We start from the raw sequence: 20,347 nt of genomic DNA, 5'->3' as shown, positions 1-20,347 counted from the left end.
GGGCCTATTCTCTTCCACCCACCTGGCAGAGGAGACCACAGCCACATTGCTATGCCAGTCCAAGATTGCCAGCTGTGTCAGTCCAGGCTCAATGGTTCAGAGGAACACCCAACATTGTCAGAGGATGTAGATGGGACTTTTCCCCTCACTGGTGGGCATGGTAGCCAGGCCATAACCTCAGAATAAGGGGTGGGCCATTTAAGACTGAGGTGAGGAGGAATTTCTTGATGCAGAGGGTGAAGAATCTCAGAATTCTCTACATTAGATGGCTGGGAAGTTCAATGATTGAGAATTTTCAAGACAAAAATCAATAGATTTCTTGATACTAATGACAGGCTTATGGGGAAACTGACCGAAAATGACATTGGGGTAAAGGATGAGACATGATCTAATTGAATGGCAGAGCAGGTTTGATGATCTGAATTGCCAATTTCTGTTCTTATGTTCCTAAATACAAAATGCATTTGCCAGAGATAGAAAAACCGTGTTACTTTAGATCTAAAAATAATTTTAAAATGTTGTGAATGCAAATTACTGACAGTCAACTTCTTTGGGACTGAAAATCAAATACCGGGATGTGGAGTCTCATTCCTTTGGTTTTAAATGTCTTTGAACAGTTCAAAAAGTTGTTAAAAAGTATAAAATTTAATCTTGTAACAATTTTCTTTCTAGCTTTATATCACTTCCTCTTAATCCCATGTACCTTTCCTTCTCTTTCTATGTCTAGTTTTAATTTGAATTTACAACTTGAACTTATAGTTCCTTGTCCAATCTGTGTCCTAACTTCACTACGCTCCATTGTGTTTGATTACGGACAATGTTACTTGCCCTGAGCATACAGATCCTGAATACCCTGCAGATTATTATGTGTCATCTCCACTTTGCACTTTCAGCAAGTTGCCTGACAAAATATCGTGTCAGGTAGTATCTGAGGAGTAGGAGAGTGGATGTTTTGGGCATTTCTGATGAAGGGCTTAAGTTTGAAATGTCGACTGCCCTGCTCCTTGGATGCTGGCTGACCTGCTGCAATTTTTCCAGCATCACACTTTTCTACTCTGCAGACGTCATTTTCTCCTGGTTGAAAAACTACAATGACAATTAAAAGGGTAAAGTTATATCTACAGGTAACTAATAGCAGCCATCACTTAATGGTCTTGCAGCAGCTTTATGTCATTATTACTTGGATATCCTATTATTATTTACTATGTGTGATACATCAACAAATTGATGATGATACTGCTACTATTCTTGCCAATTCTGTTGTCAAGTAACACACTTGACTGATTTATTAGTTGTACTATTAGAGTTGTACTATTGCTTTTCAGGTTCGAAGGTTTGTGAATACACGTCTAAAAGAAAATTAAACTATGCTAGAGGGAAGCAAGGTCCATTAAGAGAACAATGAAAAAAAGTGCAATGAAAAATCTTTTCAAAAGAGGGCATATAAATAATGCTTATTCAACAGTACGAAATGTGCACGAATTAACTTCACAGAGGGATGGAGACATATTTAAGGTACGCATATAAAATATAGCGTTTGAAGAAAAAATGATGAATTCTTGCCCATGTGAAATATGACAAGTATTTTTAACACTGCAAGATGTGAAAAATGCTAGCTAGAACAGAAATGCGGAGACATTTCTTCAGCCAGAGGGTGGTGGGCCTGTGGAATTCATTACCACGGAGTGCAGTGGAGGCTGGGACGCTAAATGTCTTCAAGGCAGAGATTGATAGATTCTTGTTGTCTCGAGGAATTAAGGGCTATGGGGAGAATGCTGGTAAGTGGAGTTAAAATGCCCATCAGCCATGATTGAATGGCGGAGTAGACTCGATGGGCCGAATGGCCTTACTTCCACTCCTATGTCTTATGGTCTTATGGTCTTATTAATTTGGATATGCACTATTTTGAAATTTGAATTTATCTCTTAGCTAGTTGATAGCGGAGATGTCGCACAGATTGAAAAGTTAGTGGAGGAAGATGTTGACTGCCTCAGCAGAATGGATGATCATAAAGCAACCCCACTGCATCATGCAGCTGGAGCAGGTCACCTTGACATTCTGACACTGATCACTGATCATGCCAACTTTGAAGGTAAGTGCTAATTAGATGATAACATGCACGAAAGTATTCACTGTTTATACATAACAATAACATAAGCCACACTAATGTAAATTGTGATATTTTCATAACCAACCTGTCACTCATTGTGTTAACTTAGTTGAAATCAAGCCTGGGAAGTTTATCCTTTGCTTTAACTCTGTGACTCGGAACTGTGCATTCATCAACTGATAAGATGAAGGAAATTATAGGTTGCCTGGTTTAACTTATAAAGACCGAAAACCTCACATGCCATTGATTTCAGTCGATAAGGAGATAACAAGGATAGTTTGGGGTAGCTGTTCTACCACAAAGATCTGTGTGGTTAGTGAAAGAATTGGAGATTTGGGTGGAGAGGCCAGGAATTAGCGGTTTTGGATTTCCTTCCTTTTGTGTCAGAGGAACGTTTAGTTTTCAGAGGCTATGTAGCGAAAAAGCACTCTGGGATACTGGATCTCTACCAGAATTACCTTACTCTTGGCATTCTGGGGACCCTCAAGGGGACTGTGGTGTATTAACCAATGAACACTTGCATCAAGTGATACTTTGAGTTCTTCCAATGTTATGTTAGAAATAAATTGCAAGGCATTGGCATCAGTTTGCAAATAAAAGGTATGATAATCGTCAGTAATTACCAGTGTGTCAAGAATAAACATCAAAATGAATCATTGCTGATTCCCAAAAATGTCACTCAACTTCATCGAATCCCTATGGTGTGGAAGTAGGCCATCATGTCCGCAGCAATCCCCTGAAGAGTATCCCACACAGACCCATCTTCCTAACCCTACATTTGCCATGGCTAATCCACCCAGACTACACATCCCTGGACACTATGGGTAGTGTAGCATGGCCAATTCACCTAAGCTGAACATCTTTGAACTGTGGGAGAAAACCCACACTGACATGGGGAGAATGTGCAAACATGAAGGTGGAATCAAACTGAAATCCTGGTGCTGAGGCAGCAGCGCTAACTACTGAGCCACCAGTCAACGCTGACTTCATGCAGCAAATGACTAGGACTATCATATCATGTTTCAGAGTCAGTGAAATGAAAACTATTTAGAAATCCTGCCGTTGTTCACTATTCAGTGGCTCTTACTGCATCTACAGGTATGATTATATCTGCTGGTGATCTGCTCAAAGATGAATCTCCTATCACTTTGCTCAATTGTCTTCCAGAACTCACTGTCATGCAGATAACAGCCATTTGGGGGAGGTATTGAAACAGGAGTACCCTCTCGTTAAGAATGTAGTTTATTTTAAGTGTCTAGAATAAGGGCCGAAATGGCCAATAAATGGCTGCATGTGCCCCCCCCCCCCCCCAGTATTAAAATCAGTTTGACTTCACTCTATTCCATTCCATTCCATTGGGCACACCGATCACTTATACGATACACTGCTCCCCTCTATCACATGGTCACATGCCCACAGTTCTTGTTTTAAGTTAAAAAGTAGTTAGGGAACATAGTATTAGAGGAAGACAAAGATAACAAACTTGGATGTAACATCAGTCAGTGATCAGGAGCTGTCTTATTCCTAACACGTGTTTACTGCTAACAATGAAGGCCATAGATGTCACCTTGCAGAAGTGTCCCCATATATTTTCATTTAATGATTTTGCGTTACGCTTATGCAGCAGTTTGTATCAATTCATTACATAGCTGTCACCATGTCATTCTTGAGGACATTTATATTTGTAACCTATGGAATTTATTACCTCTGACATTTTGCATTAAAAAGGTTTGAGTTCTCATGCCAATAACTTTATGAGTTAAAGTCATTTTGATCTTGAAAGTGCAACATTGAGAGCAAGCAAACAATTTCAGAACAGTTCTATTGGCACATGACTAGCTTTCATTCGAGACTACAAGAAAGTCAATGTAAGAAAGACACTTAAAGCACTAATTTCTGGATGCTTGTTAATATCAGCTGACTGTTTTAGGTTTAAATACAGTATATATGGGATCAGTATTACAGGGACCTTGAGATCTTGTTCAGATAATCTGAAATTCAGATTAGATTAGGCTGGATTCCCGACAGTGTGGAAACAGGCCCTTTGGCCCAACAAATCCACACCAACCGCCTGAAGCGTAACCCACCCCCTTCTGACAAAAGCACCTTACAACTATGGACAATTTACCTGACCTGCACATCTTTGGAATGTGGGAGGAAACCAGAGTACCCAAAGGAAACCCACAGAGACAATGTGCAAACTCCACACAGACAGTTGCCCAAGGCTGGAATCAACCCTTAATTGATATCCGGATAATCAAGGTTGTTCTGTATATCTAATCTTCTTCTTTAGGAAGCATTCTCAATTATTTGAGGGCCATTAAATCTGGGTGCCACAACTCCACTATGGGGTAGAATGATGCTGGAGGCTCAAAAGCTACTTCAGCCAGCACAGCTCCTTTGCACCAGCTGTCTAAACTCATCGCAAAACGCCCCCCTCCACCATCCGACCCTATAGTTAATACACAACCTTCAATAATTCGCAATCACATTTGAATTTGCCTTGAGAGTGTGGTAATTAAGGTCTGTACTTATGGCTCCAGTCTGGGTTTGGTCAGCATTTAGTTTGACCGTAAGTTCCTCCTCTTGGCATTTGGTCAGTAATGTGATGCCAGCATGCTAATTCTAGACATTATTGAAGTCAAGCAGCTGCACAAGTCAGCAACCCAACCACCGTTTTTAACATAACCAATTACCTTAAATGTTGAACCTGTAAAATGCCAATTGTAGAAAACCTTTAGTTGCCCATTCCATTAGGTAGGCATCGAATGGGAAAAAGTTTGGGAGAACTTCATAGGGGAATTAGACAAGGTGCCCCAAGTGTGGAAGGAAAGGCCTGGCTGCATTGAGCAGTAGAATCTGCTAGTGAAAGTGACAATAATTTCATATTTTTGACTAAACTTAATAATTATTTAGTGGCTCCAATAAGAAAAATGAGGAGATTGTGAAAGTAGGAGTCTATTTATAGCTGCGTTTTTGTTAGGTTCTTCTTCATCAACGTAACCCCTGTGCCACATGAGACTGAGGCCTAGTTTCGTGTTTGGATGTGGTAGCCCCTCTCTGTCACTGATTGGTTTTCTACCTGTCAGACAGCTGCTTCTTGGATGTTTGATGCTTGGTTGGCTGTTGGCAGGGCAGAGACTAAACTGACCACTCACTTTATCTGACCTGGCCTAAAACAGCAAACCCAGTGCTTAACTAAAAACAGAAGATGTTGGAGAAACATGGCTAGCCTGGACTATGAGAGACAAGAAAATGGTGGCTTTCATGCAGTTGATAGAGAGCAAGGAAGAGAGACAAAATGCGAGTGATCCCAGAACAAAGCCAAAGGGAATGTAAAGAACATAAGAACAGAAGAACTAGGAGTAGGAGTAGGCCGTACAGCCTGCTCCGCTACTTAATAAGATCATGGCTAATCTTTTTGTGGACTCAGCTCCACTTACCTGCATTTTCACCATATCTCTTAATTCCTTTATTTTTCAAACAAGTATCTCCCTTAGCTTTAAAAGTGATGACTGAAGTAGCATCAACTACTTCCCTGGGCAAGTAATCCCAAAGATTAACAACCCTCTGGGTGTTGAAATTCCTTCTCAGTTCATTCTAAACCTGCTTCCTCTAATCTTGAGGCCATGTCCTCTTATCCTAGTCTCACCTACCAATAGAAATATCCTATCTATTTCTATTTTATCGATTTTGTTCATAATTTTGTATGTCTCTATAAGATCCCCCCTCATTCTTCTAAATTCCAGTGAATATAATCCAAGGCTACTCAGTCTCTCCTCATAAACCAACCCCCTCAACTCTGGAACCAACCTCGTGAACCTCCTCTGCACTCCCTCCAGGGCCAGTACATCCTTTCTTAAATAAGGAGACCAAATCTTCACACAATACTCCAGGTGTGACCTCACCAGCACCTTGTACAGCTGTAACATTACCTCTATGATTTTAAACTTAAATCCCTTTAGTAATGAAGGACAAATATCCATTTGCCTTCCTAATTACTTGCTGTACCTGTGGACCAACCCTCTGTGATTCACGCACTAGTTCCTTCTGCAAATCAGCATGTCCTTTTACCCTTCAAGTAATAATCTATTTTTCTGTTATTCCTACCAAAATGTATGACTTCACATTTATTAAAATTGTATTCCATCTGCCAGATCTTTGACCACTCACTCGATGTATCAATGTTTCTCTGCAAAGTTTCACAGTCCTCTGCACACTTTGCTCTGCCACTCATCTTAGTGTCATCTGCAAACTTTGACACACTACATGTGGTCCCCAACTCCAAATCATCTATATAAATTGTAAATAATTGCAGTCCCAACACCGATCCCTGAGGCACACCACTAGTCACTGATTGCCAGCCAGAATAGCTCTCATTTATCCTCACTCTTTGCTTCCTGTTAGTCAACCAATCCTCTATCCATGCTAATACTCTCCACTAACAAAATGCATCCTTACCTTATGCAACAGCCTCATGTACGGCACCTTGTCAAAGGTCTTTTGGAAATCTAGGTATACCACATCCACTGGGTCCCTGTTGTCCACCTTGCTCATAATGTCTTCATAGAATTCCAAAAGATTTGTAAAGCATGACCTGCCCTTCATGAACCCATGATGCATCTGCCCAATGGGACAATTTCTTTCGAGATGCCCTGCTATTTCTTCCTTGATAATAGACTCAAGCATCTTCCCCACGACAGAGGTTTAAGCTCACTGGTCTTTAATTCCCTAGCTTTTGTCTACTTCTCTTTTTGAACAGTGGCATCACATTTGCTGCTTTCCAATCTTTCTGGAACTGCCCCAGAGTCCAGCAAATTTTGGAAAATTACCGCCAGTCCACCTGTTATTTCTCCTGTCATCTCTTTTATTAGTACCCTGGAATGTATTCCATCAGGGCCAGGAGACTTAGCCAACCTTAGCTCCATTAGCTTACCCAACACTACCTCTTCAATAATAATTGTTTCCAGGTCCTCACTTACCTTTGTTTCTGCATCACTTACTGGCATGTTATTAGTGTCCTCTGTTGTGAAGACCGATGCAAAATACCCGTACAGTGCCTCAGACATTTCATCATATCCCATAACTAACTGCCCCTTCTCATTCTCTAAAGGACCAACATTTACTTTAGCCACTCACCTGCGATTTATATATTTATAAAAGCTTTTGCTATCTGTCTTTATATTCTATGCTGGTTTTTTCTCATACTCTATCTTACTTTTCTTCATAGCTCTTTTTTGTGGCTTTCTGTTGACCTTAAGTTTTCCCAATCTTCTAGAGTCCTGCTGTTTCTGGCCACTTTGTATGCCTTCTCTTTCAATTTGATAGCCTCCCTTATTTCCTTGAACACCCATGGCAGATTACCCCTCCTCTTATAGTCCTTCCTTCTAATTGGAGTATTATTTAGCTGAGCACTTTGAAAAATTTTTTTGTAGGTCCTCCACTGCTCGTCAACTGTCATACCATAAAGTCTCTGTTTCCAGTTTACCTTAGCCAGGTCCTTTCTCATTCTATCATAGCCCACTTTATTCAAGCACAGGACCCTGGTATTGGATCTTATCTTCACACTCTCCATTCATATTCAAAATTCAACCATACTATGATCACTCCTTCCAAGAGGATTCTGAACTATGAAATCATTAATTTTAGGGCGGCACGGTGGCACAGTGGTTAGCACTGCTGCCTCACAGCGCCAGGGACCTGGGTTCAATTCCCACCTCAGGCGACTGACTGTGTGGAGTTTGCACGTTCTCCCCGTGTCTGCGTGGGTTTCCTCCGGGTGCTCCGGTTTCCTCCCACAGTCCAAAAATGTGCGGGTCAGGTGAATTGGCCATGCTAAATTGCCCATAGTGTTAGGTAAGGGGTATATGTAGTGGTAGGGGTATGGGTGGGTTGCGCTTCGGCGGGTCGGTGTGGACTTGTTGGGCCGAAGGGCCTGTTTCCACACTGTAAGTAATCTAATCTATAAAAAAATTATTCCTGCCTCATTGCATCGGACCAGATCTGGGATAGCTTGCTCCCTTGTCAGTAAATGGTGGTAACAAAACAATAGAGGTGTAAAACAGGCAAACATGAAAAGGTGTGAGAAGGAGAAAATGGATCTGTCCTGCTGTGATGAAAGTCAACAAGGCACAAATAAGACATGGCCAGGGGTGATGTAAGAGAGAGAGGATACTCTGAAACTCTGGAAATAAATGCTAAATACTAGAGACTGTAAAGTGCCCCAACCTTTTGGATTCAACACTGAACTCCACAACTTCACAGCATGACCTCTGTCCTCCAATTTTCTTACATCCATCTCCGCCCCCTGCTGTGTTTTGTTTATATCTTGTTAAATTAACTGCCTGCAGAATGAACTTGTTTTCTCCTTTTCACATCTATCATTTGCACCTATTTTACATCTCTATTGTTTCTTAACGCTGTTACCCTTTTCACTCGTTTAACAACTCTATCCTCCTTTATCATCATAAGCACTCCCTTTGTCTTTTGCTTTGGACACACTTATCATTTGTTCTTTCTTCTCTTTCTTCTCTGTCAGTAGCGTAGAAAAAAAATACCATTTTCCAGCCCCTCTCAGTCCTGAAGAAAAGTCTTATCAGACTTGAAACATTACTTCTGTTTATTTCTGCCAGACTCGCTGAGTTTCTGTTTTTATTTCAGATTTCCAGCATCCACCATATTTTGCTTATAAACCTATCCTTAAGTTCTTTCCAATTAGTTGGAGGTTGCTTTAACTGTAAACAATTTGATGTACTGTAAATCTCTTGGATGTTTTAATAATTTTGTTTTAAATAATTTTGATAATCAAAATTCCTGTTCACATCACCTTCCTTCACCACGAGGGATATCCCTTTGCGGGAAAGTGTAATAGCATTGATATCAATTCAATAGCCCATAATGTATCTTGATTTTTATTTCCAAAATTATTCCCTCTTGTATACGAGTTGTATCATAATTAAAATTTCAATGGAAAATGTCAACAAGCAAGTTATCAATATTTTTCTGAGAGAAAGTCAGGATTGCAGATGCTGGAGAGTCAGAGTCAAAAAGTGTGGTACTGGAAGAGAACAGCAGGTCAGGCAGCATCTGAGGAGCAGGAGAGTCTACATTTCGGGCATAAGCCCTTCATCCATTTTTACTGTTGAACTAAGTGCTTGGGAGTTGGTTAGCACAGTTGGATGCAGTTTGCACTGCATAGTAATGGGTTCAATTTCCACACCAGCTGAGGGTACTATCTCCTTATGAACTTCTCCCCTTGCCTGGGGGTCAGGGTGATGACACTCAGGGTAAACTATCACCAAGAGCTTTAACTCTCTCTCCCTCTCTCTCTAACAAGAAGCCTTGTGGTCTCTTGGGAACGTGGGGACTTTATCTTTTAAACATTTAATTCCAGAACAATGGGCTAAAATGCCTCTTCTGCACTGTATGACTTGATGAGTCAATGACTCTACAAGGTGGAAAATTAGATGGCTAAAGTGGGAAACAGTTTGTGTCTGTGCGGTAAGATTGTTTCAGTTTTAAGATTGCACAGCCTTTCCCAGTTAGAGAAATAAGCTAAAATACCTGGATTTTAATATGGGTCAGACCTAATGTTCATGAGTTAAATGAAGACAGGATTCCAAAGTATTCCATTCACTGTGAAAAAAAAATCATACAGAGGCATTTTTTGTCTGAATGCTAGTGCAATGAATTGTAAAACTTTTGGAAAGTGATTCTAGTCAGGCAATTCATCAGCAAATTGAAAATCATTACCATTGCAGGTGCCTAGTTGTTTGCTACACATCATAGCACAGTGATGCAATGATGTTATCAGAAATCGCATCGCTCAAAACTGCCCTTCACACCTTTTACAGCAGTTCATTAGTTGTTGAGCAAAGAAAAGATATACTGCATTTTCAATAGAGGAAAAATGTTCTGTAGTCTTTTGAAGAGTGGTATAACAACTGATTTGCTGCGACATGAGGGTTTCCTTATTTTGAAAACAACAGCAAGATTAAATGTATATCTGAAGTATGACCATTGATTTTTTTTAAAAGAAAACAAACGATTCATTTTTTTAGAATTTGTTGATGGTATGTAGGCATCGCTGAGCCGATGATGAACAATTATTACCCATCTCTGGTTGCCCTTGAGAAGGCACTGCTGAGCTGCTTTCACGACCCGCAGCAGCCATTTGGCGTCAGTAGACAATGATGTTAGGAAGGGAGTTTCAGGACCTTGACCCAGTGACAGTGAAGGAACGGCGATGTGTTTTCAAATCAGATTAGTGAGTCATTTGGGGAGGAACTTGCAGATGGTGATTTCTAATGTGTCTGCTCTCATGTCCTTGTAAAGGTAATCAATTTGGAATGCTCTGTTGAAGTGGCGAGTTCCTGCAGTCCATCTTGTCAATGGTAGACAGTGCTGCTATTGTCTGTTGCTGGTAAAAGGAGTGGAGAGGCTGCCAATCTGCAGGTTACTTTATGCCAGGTGGTGTCAACTTAGAGTTATAGAGTCATAGAGATGTACAGCATGGAACCAGATCCTTCGGTCCAACCCATCCATGCCGACCAGATATTCCAACCCAATCTAGTCTCACCTGCCAGCACCCAGCCCATATCCCTCCAAACCCTTCCTATTCATATACCCATCCAAATGCCTCTTAAATGTTGCAATTGTACCAGCCTCCACCACTTCCTCTGGCAGCTAATTCCAGACACACACCACCCTCTGTTCAAACATTGCTCCTTAGGTCTCTTTTATATCTTTCCCCACTCACCCTAAACCTATGCCCTCTAGTTCTGGACTCCCCCACACCAGGGAAAAGACTTTGCCTATTTACCCTATTCATGCCCCTCATAATTTTGGAAACCTCTATAAGGTCACCCCTCAGCCTCCGACTCTCCAGGGAAAACAGCCCCAGCCTGTTCAGCCTCTCCCTATAGCTCAGATCCTCCAACCCTGGCAACATCCTTGTAAATCTTTTCCGAACCCTTTGAAGTTTCACAACATCTTTCCAATAGGAAGGAGACCAGAATTGCACGCAATATTCCAACAGTGGCCTAACCAATGTCCTGTATAGCCGCAACATGACCTCCCAACTCCTGTACTCAATACTCTGACCTTCTTGAATGGTGTTAGAGTTGCATCATCCAGACAAATGGAGATTATTCCACATATTCCTGACCAATGCTTTGGGTATGATGGACAATTACTGGGGAGACTAGAGGTGAGATACTCAACGCAGAATTCGGAGCCTTTGACCTGATCTTGTAGCCACAGTACAATCCCATTCAGTTTCATTTACATTTCAATGTGGACCTCCAAATATCTTTAGTTGTGTTAGTTTATTGGATGAACAAACATTAAGCTAATGGGCACTCATTCACAGACAAGTCTAGCTATTGTATTCATTAAGGTTACTTACAAAGTGCTTACTGAGAAATACAGTTGGGATAGAATTTCCACTTTGCTCACTACTGGCTATCTAGCATTGTTAATTCTCATGGAACAAAATGGAAAATAGCAGCCCAGATATGAAACTGGATAAGAGGCAGGAAATAGAGAAGGTGTCTGTAAAAATAACTCCTGAGCTTCAGTTGCCTGCCACTTTAACATACCACTGTGTTCCCTGGCCAACATTTCTGTCTCAGACCTGCTGCAGTGCTCCAGTGAGGCTCAGTGCAAGCTGGAGGAAGAACATCTTGTCTTCTGCAAGGGGACCTAACAGCCTTCAGCACTCAAGATTGAATTTAACAATGTTAAAGCATGACCACATCCTTACATGTTCATGACCTACCCCCACAGCACCAGACCTTGTCATGACTTGGCTTGCTTTTAGCACATCCAATTCATTTTCAATTACTCATTGTCCCCATTGCCACCAATGTAGCTTCTCTTCTTCCCAGGCTTACTATCAACAATTCCTTTACCTGTTTAACATTTTCTCTCTTTTTGCTCCATCTCCACCTATCTACTCATACCTTCTCCGGTCACATTCAGCATAAATACCACCTTTTCCCAGCTGAGAAAGGAACTCAACATGTCATCTCTGTTTCTCTCTCCACGGATGTTGCCAGACCTCTTGAAGGTCTCCTGCAATTTCAACTTTACATTGTTTCATATCTCTAGCATCCACAGTTCTTTTGCACTATTATTACGGTGGTGATTGGTTGGGTTTCTAACTGAACAAAACTATTGAGAGTGGTACCCAGATGTTGGAACTAAGATCACCGCTTTCTTGATGTTAACTAGGGATTGCATTTGTGTCAACCAGGCACACTTCCAAAACTTGAAAATGGCACAAAACCTGAAAGTCTTATGAGGAGAGAGGTGGATCCTGATGTCCCAGTCAGTGGAATCGATAGGTAGGGACAGATGAAATGTTGATGCAGAGAGGTATGAAGTGATATATTCTGTGGAGAAAATTAAATGAAAAGGTACAACTCTAAAACTGAGTGAGAGGAGCATCTGTGTGCAAGGGGAGGACAGGTTGAGAGAGGCATGAATGATCCTGGCCTTTCTCAATGAAGGCATAGAGTATAAGAAAAGAAGCTGTAATGAATCTTAAAAAAGCATAGATTTTGCCTCAATTTGCAGCATTGAGTTGAATATTCCGCTTCTGAGAAGTGTTGGTAGGTGGTAGGAAGAGTAAAGAATGAGATGGATTGTCACTGGACAGTTACCTGTCACCTTAGTACTCAAATTCCGGGTGAGAAGAATCACTTTATCTTGCAATTCCTCAACCCCAAGATAACTTATCTTCTCATTGGAACAGATCGTCATGACTCCACAGCCTTCAACAAGCTTCTCAACTTGGCTTAGCCTCTGATTGGCGACCTAAGTTATAGAGTCACACTATATGGAAGAGGCAAATGGTGCAAACTCGCAAATGGTGTGGGAGCAAAACGTGCCTGGCTCCTTACCTGCCTTTCTGGATCCCGTGGATTCTCCCTCTCCAGCAGGTGTTAGCGAAACCTTGGAATCTGAGATGGACATGGTAGATGTTGCCATTTCGATGCTCTTGGCATCTGAAGAAAAGATTCTGGATTAGTGGTGCTGGAAGAGCACAGTAGTTCGGGCAGCATCCAAGGAGCAGTAAAATCGATGTTTCGGGCAAAAACCCTTCATCAGGAATAAAGGCAGAGAGCCTGAAGGGTGGAGAGATAAGCTAGAGGAGGGTGGGGGTGGGGAGAAAGTAGCATAGAGTACAATAGGTGAGTGGGGGAGGGGATGAAGGTGATAGGTCAGGGAGGACGGTGGAGTGGATAGGTGGAAAAGAAGATAGGCAGGTACGACAAGTCATGGGGACAGTGCTGAGCTGGAAGTTTGGAACTAGGGTGAGGTGGGGGAAGGGGAAATGAGGAAACTGTTGAAGTCCACATTCATGCCCTGGGGTTGAAGTGTTCCAAGGTGGAAGATGAGGCGTTCTTCTTCCAGGTGTCTGGTGGTGAGGGAGCGGCGGTGAAGGAGTCCCAGGACCTCCATGTCCTCAGCAGAGTGGGAGGGAGAGTTGAAATGTTGGGCCATAGGGCAGTGTGGTTGATTGGTGTGGGTGTCCCTGAGATATTCCCTAAAGCACTCTGCTAGGAGGCGTCCAGTCTCCCCAATGTAGAAGAGACTGCATCGGGAGCAACGGATACAATAAATGATATTGGTGGATGTGCAGGTAAAACTTTGATGGATGTGGAAGGCTCCTTTAGGGCCTTGGATGGAGGTGAGGAAGGAGGTGTGGGTGCAGGTTTTGCAATTCCTGCAGTGGCAGGGGAAGGTGCCAGGATGGGAGGGTGGGTTATAGGGAGGCGTGGACCTGACCAAGTAGTCACGGAGTCTTTGCAGAAGGCGGAAAGGGGTGAGGAGGGAAATATATCCTTAGTGGTGGGTCTTTTTGGAGGTGGCAGAAGTGTTGGCAGATGATTTGGTTTATGCGAAGGTAGGTAGGGTGGAAGGTGAGCACCAGGGGCGTTCTGTCCTTGTTACGGTTGGAGGGTTGGGGTCTGAGGGCGGAGGTGCGGGATGTGGACGAGATGCGTTGAAGGGCATCTTTAACCACATGGGAAGGGAAATTGCGGTCTCTAAAGAAGGAGGCCATCTGGTGTGTTCTATGGTGGAACTGGTCCTCCTGGGAGCACTTCTGAGAAACTGCAGGCACTGGTGGAGAGCTCCTGAATGTTACATGCTGCTTGTATCAGAGACAGTGTTGGAGGAACTTGACATGATGCTAAAGCTCCCCAGGAGGAGCTATAAAACATAACTGGCCTATGTCCTCAGACCCAGAGGGGGGAGGCATGCAGTGATTGTAATGAGGTCAGCCAAGTGGTCCTAATTGAATATGTCCCCTGACTGGGGCAGTTAATCTGGTCCGATGAAGGAGTCCTGGCTGACAGATATAAACAGGAGTGTCAGAGGTTCTGTTCACTCTGAGAGCTGGCTCTGATGAAGCTGGATCAGTGTCAAGGACGCTCCATGTTTAAATAAAGAGTGATTTGGTGACGGGATACCGGCCTCTGTGGAGTGAGTCCTTGGCGAAGGTGCAGAATAACTCACAAGTACAGCTCTGGGGGTGAAGAGCCAGCTCATCTGCTTTTGCAGTGAGTCATTAAGGGCTTCACAGGTCAAATGATCTGCTACCCCCATTTTAGGTTAGCATCAATGTGCAAAACCATCAATTTGATTTGGGATCTGGCCAAGTTTGTTTACAAGGCCAGCTTTGAGCTTGTTTTTTTTAACCCAGCAGTAATATCATGAAAACTTGAATCATGCTGAGCATAATTAGTGCTTAAAATTTCCTGTATTTGCTTGACAAATTTTGAACAAATTCCACTGCAGATGCTGATACAGCCTAATGAGAACCCATGTCTTTATGTACATGTAGAGTTGGGCACACCATCCAGCTGTAATTGCATGGCGATCAAATAACTTTAATGAAGAATTAATGATATACCACAAAATAAAACAAGCCACAATGACAGTTCTGAAAAACAGAATTCTTGAGTGGACTCATATCATTTAAGGGATAATTTCATAATGTCTTGCCTAAAAACTGAAGGATGCCTAGTCAAAGAGTGCATTGTGTTTTGCTTCTTTTCCAGTTTTGAATGTGATTGATTCAAATGGAAACATACCTTTACACTGGGCTGCAGAGAAAAATCAAGCACTTTGTACCCAAGCTTTACTTGACAAAGGTGCGAACCCCAATATTCTGAATAACGCACTCATGTCACCTCTCCATTTGGCTGTGTCTTTAAGTCACAATTCAGTGGTAAAGGTAAGAAAGTTAATGATTGTTTTTATTATTACAAAGAAAAAATGATTGTGAATTATTGTGCTTCAAACAGTGCACTGTTCTCCATGTGACAATCGCCCCTATTTCCCATAATTTCTCAGGTGACAGAACAGGCCATTCCTTAGCAACCATAGTGCTCATGTTCCTGTTCATCTGGAAAGAACACAAGAATTATTCAGAATCATAAAGTTGTAAAACACGAAAACAGACCCTTTGGTCCAACTTGTCCATGCTGACCAGATATCCTAAATTAATCTAGTCCCATTTGCCAGCCCTTAACCCACATCGCTCTAAACCCTTCCTATTTGTATACCGATCCAGATGCCTTTTAAATGTTGTCATTGTACCAACCTCCACCACTTCCTCTGGCAGCTCATTCCATACACACACCACCCTTTGCATGAAAAGGTTGCCCCTTAGGTTCCTTTTAAATCTTTCCCCTCTCACCTTAAACCTTGCCCTCTAGCTCTGGACTTCCCCAACACAGGAAAAAAAAAACATTGTTTATTTACTCTATCCCTGACTCTCATGATTTTATAAACCTCTTGCATTGATTTTCCATTTTTTAAATTCATTTTGACAGGTGGAAGATCAACATGAATTGACTAATGATCTTCACTGGTGTAATGCAGATAATTAAATACCTTTTTCCTCTGCTATGTAATGCTTTCCTCTAGCTCCAGTCAAAACCAATATTCTATCAATTGCCTCATACAAACATCTGCAAGATTCACTTCTACAGCAATCATTAACATTGGATAGGCTGGCTGACAATGCAGAGATGGTTCAGACAGTGAGAAAGCATGCTGTCAAGATTAGATTAGATTAGATTCCCTACAGTGTAGAAACAGGCCTTTCATCCCAACAAGTCAACACCAACCCTCTGAAGACTAACCCACCCAGACCCATTCATCCCTGACTAATGCACCTAACATTATGGGCAATTCACCTGACCTGCACATTTTTGGATTGTGGAAGGAAACCGGAGCACCCAAAAGAAACCCATGCAGATGTGAGGAGAATGTGCAAACTCCACACAGTCAGTTGCCTAAAGGAGGAGTTGAACTGAGGACCCTGGCATTATAAGGCAGCAGTGCTAACCACTAAGCCACCATGCCACCTGAAGCATAGGAATTAGAACCAGAAGTAGGTCATCAAGTTTCTCAAACCTACTCGCCATTTGATGTGATCAAGGCTGATCTATGTTTTGAGTTTCCTTTGCCTCTGGAAATCAAACTCAGCTATTCCTCAATTCATCACTAAAGTTAAAGATTTTATGATGTGCACAGAGTTCTCCAATTTACCTGACATTCAGATCCAAATTGATAAAAAGCACTGACTGGGTATGTAACACACACACACAACACACACACATACACAACACACAGAAAGGGTAAAATAGATTTTAGCAGAGGGGAGAAAAACACTGGGAAGACATTTCAGGCATTTTTGATCACAGGTAGTGTTGAGATAATCCTCATGAATTTTCCGCTGGTCACAGCATTGTTTCCGTCGTCTTTCCCTGGTTTCTTCCATAAGGCAGCTGGTACGCATATACAACGTCTCTCACTCACCAATTAAAAGTCACAGCTTACAGCAACTATTGCTGGCCAGAAAAATGGTTTTATTTCTTTGGGTTTACACAGAATATTGACTCCTTGTTGTGCAGTGTTATGTGAGAAGCGATCACACAGTTATTGGCAGGAAAAAAAATCTCTGTCATTGATAACTGTCACTAGTCCTTAGACCAATCAACTGCTTGTGCCAGCAAAAGTTGCATTGGTATACCCTCCTGAATGCCAAATTGTTTGCAGCTCTACAAATGCTGCTTCTTCAAATAGCTTTTTACATGATGTGTGGGTGACATGAATTTTAGGTAATTTGCTTCTCAAAGCTGCAGTCACTCTTTGAAACACTTTTTTTTAAAACAGGTCTTTCTTTTTTAAAATTAGATTCCCTACAGTATGGAAACAGGCCATTCAGCCCGACAAGTTCACACCAACCCTCCAAAGAGTAACCCACCCAGACCCATTTTCCCTATCCTATATTGACTCCTGACTAATGCACCTAACACTATGGGCAATTTAGCATGGCCAATTTACCTAACCTGCCCATCTTTGGACTGTGGGAGGAAACTGAAGCACCAGAAGGAAACCCATGCAGACACGGGGAGAATGTGCAATCTCCACACAGACAGTTACCTGAGACGGGAATTGAACCCAGGTCACTGGTACTGTGAGGCAGCAGTGCTCACCACTGAGCGACTGTGCTGCCACCGTTCTTATTTCGGTTCCCAGTTTTTACAAACACAAAACAAAATGACATGGTTTTTACAAATTCCACATTCCACATTCCCTCAATAATAAACATCTATCTATCTCCATCTTAAAAATATTCAATGATACTGCCTTCTGAGGCAGATAGTTCCAAAGTCACATAACTATCTGTCAGAAAAAAGCTCATAGGGTCATATAGTACAGAAGAGGACATGCAGCCCTTTGAGAATATACTGCTGCCTACACGAGTCCCACTTCTCACACTAGACCTAATGCCTTGCATGTTATGATTTCTGACCCTTGTGTAAGTTATTTTCTTCTTCCTTTGTGTTTGTCAAGCGCCTTGTTTGATTTCAATTTTCTAAAGCTAAGATTTGCTTTCTTTTTCTTTATGACTAAACGTTCAATATCTCATGACTTCCAAGGTTCTTGAATCTTACTATTCTTATCTTGCCTCCTCATGAGAGCATGCTGGTCCTGAACTCTCATCAACTGGCTTTTAAAAGGTTCTCAGCTATCAGATGTGGACTTACCCTTAAACAACCACCCCTTTCCCATTCCTGCCTAATACTGTTGTATATACCTTCAACCTCTTTAATACTTTGACCCAAGAACCAATCTAATGTTGAGGAATTTAATATCATTCAATGCATCAACCCTGTTGCTTTTTCATTTTTCCATGATCTGTTAATATATCTGTTCCTTTAATTCCCACTGCCTATTGGGATGCCTTTTCTGTAATACCATCAGAGTGATGCACCTTTCTTATTCTTAAGTTCTACACATATTGCCTCACTGGATGAGCCCTCTAATATGTCCTTTCTTTGTACAGCTGTGACATGCTCCTAAACCAGTCATATAACTTCCCAACTCCCTTTCTCTCCATCTCTATCACATCTGAAACATCTAAACCCTTCAATGTTGAGCTGCCAGTCCTTCCCTTTTCTCAATCAAGTTGCTGTAATGGGTGACCTTATAGAGGTTTACAAAATCATGAGGGGCATGGATAGGGTAAATAGATAAGGTCTTTTCTCCAGGGTGAGGGAGTTCAAAACTAGAGGGCATAAAAGTTAAAGGTAGGACGGGAAAGATTTTAAAGGGACCTAAGGGACAATCTTTTCACACAGAGGGTGGCATGTGTATGGAATGAGCTGCCAGAGGAGGTAGTAGAGGCTGGTACGATAACAACATTTATAAGGCATCTGGATGGATATATGAATAGAAAGGGGTTGGAGGGATGTGGGCCAAATGCTGCAAATGTAACTAGATTAATTTAGGATATCTGGTCAGCATGGGTGAGTTAGACCAAAGTGTCTGTTTCCGTGCTGGAGATCTCAATGGCTCTAAATGCACTTCAGACTACCAGCATTGCTATGTTCATTAATCTGGCCCTGTCTGTTCATCTTATTAGACTTACTTTATATAACTTTGACCTCCTCAAGCTCTCCACTTGCTGATCTACTGCGCTGTTTCCTACCCCAGCCATGCCAGTATAAACCCTTCTGATTGGCACTAGCAAACCTCCCTGCAAAAATATTGATACCCCTGCAGATTAGGTGCAATCCATCTGTCTTGTACAGGACCCACCTGCCCTGGAAGAGATCCCAATGATTCAGATATCTAAAACCTTCAATCCTACACCAGCTCTTTTGCTATTTCTGGCCTCACTAGCACATGTCACTGGGAATAGCCCTCAGATTATAACCCTAGAGGTCCTGCTTTTCAGCTTCCTACCTAACTCTCTAAATTCCCTTTGCATGACCTCATTCCTCTTCCTGATTATTTTGTTGGTACCAATATGGACCATGACCTCTGGCTGCTCACCCTCCCCTTTCAGAATATCCTGTGCCCACTCAGGTTTAAGCTCAGGTGGTGTTACAAATGCAAAGGAGTTTAAACTTATAGCAGTTACAAAGTCATCTGATAATAGTATGGCAGTTGCATCTCCTTTTCAAGCACTTTATTGAGGACAAACTGTAGAAGGTTGAAGTTGATTTTATGTTTTTAGCCATATAACAAAGTGATAAGCTATAGGATGATTTTCAAATTCACATAAATTGCCCCCACATCCAGACATGCACTATTTTAATGCTGGTGTATTATCTTCTTCAATTTTCAAGTCAGAAACTTATAAATTTCCTACTATTCTCACCCTATGTCTTCATTCCACTCCAATGGAAGAGCTTACATCTCTGAATGTAGACTAAATTGTTTCAGAAATATCTGTTTCAATCGAGAGAAGTACAAATCATGTGATCGCAATTTCTTTGAGTACTTGGCTGTATAATGAGCTAATCATTTGGTCTCAAGTGATTTATTTTTAACTTAATGATATTTCTGCATAGAGTTCTGTCCTTTGGGATAGTGCTGTTCAGTTAGAATGCTTCATTTCCCTTTCCCCCAGTATAATTAGGCTTTTACTGGGATGCTTGAAACTGCAGAGAAGCATCATTGAATTATGTTTGACTTGCCTACTCCCATTTCTCTATAATCTCCAATTAATAGAAAGCCTGATATATTCCTAAAAGAACAAATGATTGCTGCAGTTGGTGTATTTGCAATTATTCTGGTTTATTCTGGTGGAAATATTTGCATCATTGCCAGGGTTAGATCATGACTTTCTGCAATCAGTGAAAATGCATGGTTGGAGTTGATGGACTACTTCATGACATGCTGTCTTTTGACTATCTTTTGTTT

General features: G+C 41.7%; 1 protein-coding gene across 1 annotated transcript in view; it reads left to right on the top strand.

The window, feature by feature from the left end:
* Window positions 1-20,347, top strand: part of LOC132815164 (transient receptor potential cation channel subfamily A member 1-like) — a 130,803-nt gene that overhangs the window by 30,280 nt on the left and 80,176 nt on the right. Inside the window, exons 2-3 of the mRNA XM_060823977.1 lie at window positions 1,930-2,092; window positions 15,181-15,356. Coding sequence (XP_060679960.1) covers window positions 1,930-2,092; window positions 15,181-15,356 — 339 coding nt within the window. The remainder of the gene's footprint in view (window positions 1-1,929; window positions 2,093-15,180; window positions 15,357-20,347) is intronic.

This window comes from Hemiscyllium ocellatum, chromosome 4 (assembly GCF_020745735.1).
Source record: "Hemiscyllium ocellatum isolate sHemOce1 chromosome 4, sHemOce1.pat.X.cur, whole genome shotgun sequence".
In the NCBI taxonomy this organism is placed as follows: domain Eukaryota; kingdom Metazoa; phylum Chordata; class Chondrichthyes; order Orectolobiformes; family Hemiscylliidae; genus Hemiscyllium; species Hemiscyllium ocellatum.
This window is presented reverse-complemented; position numbering and strand designations above follow the sequence as displayed.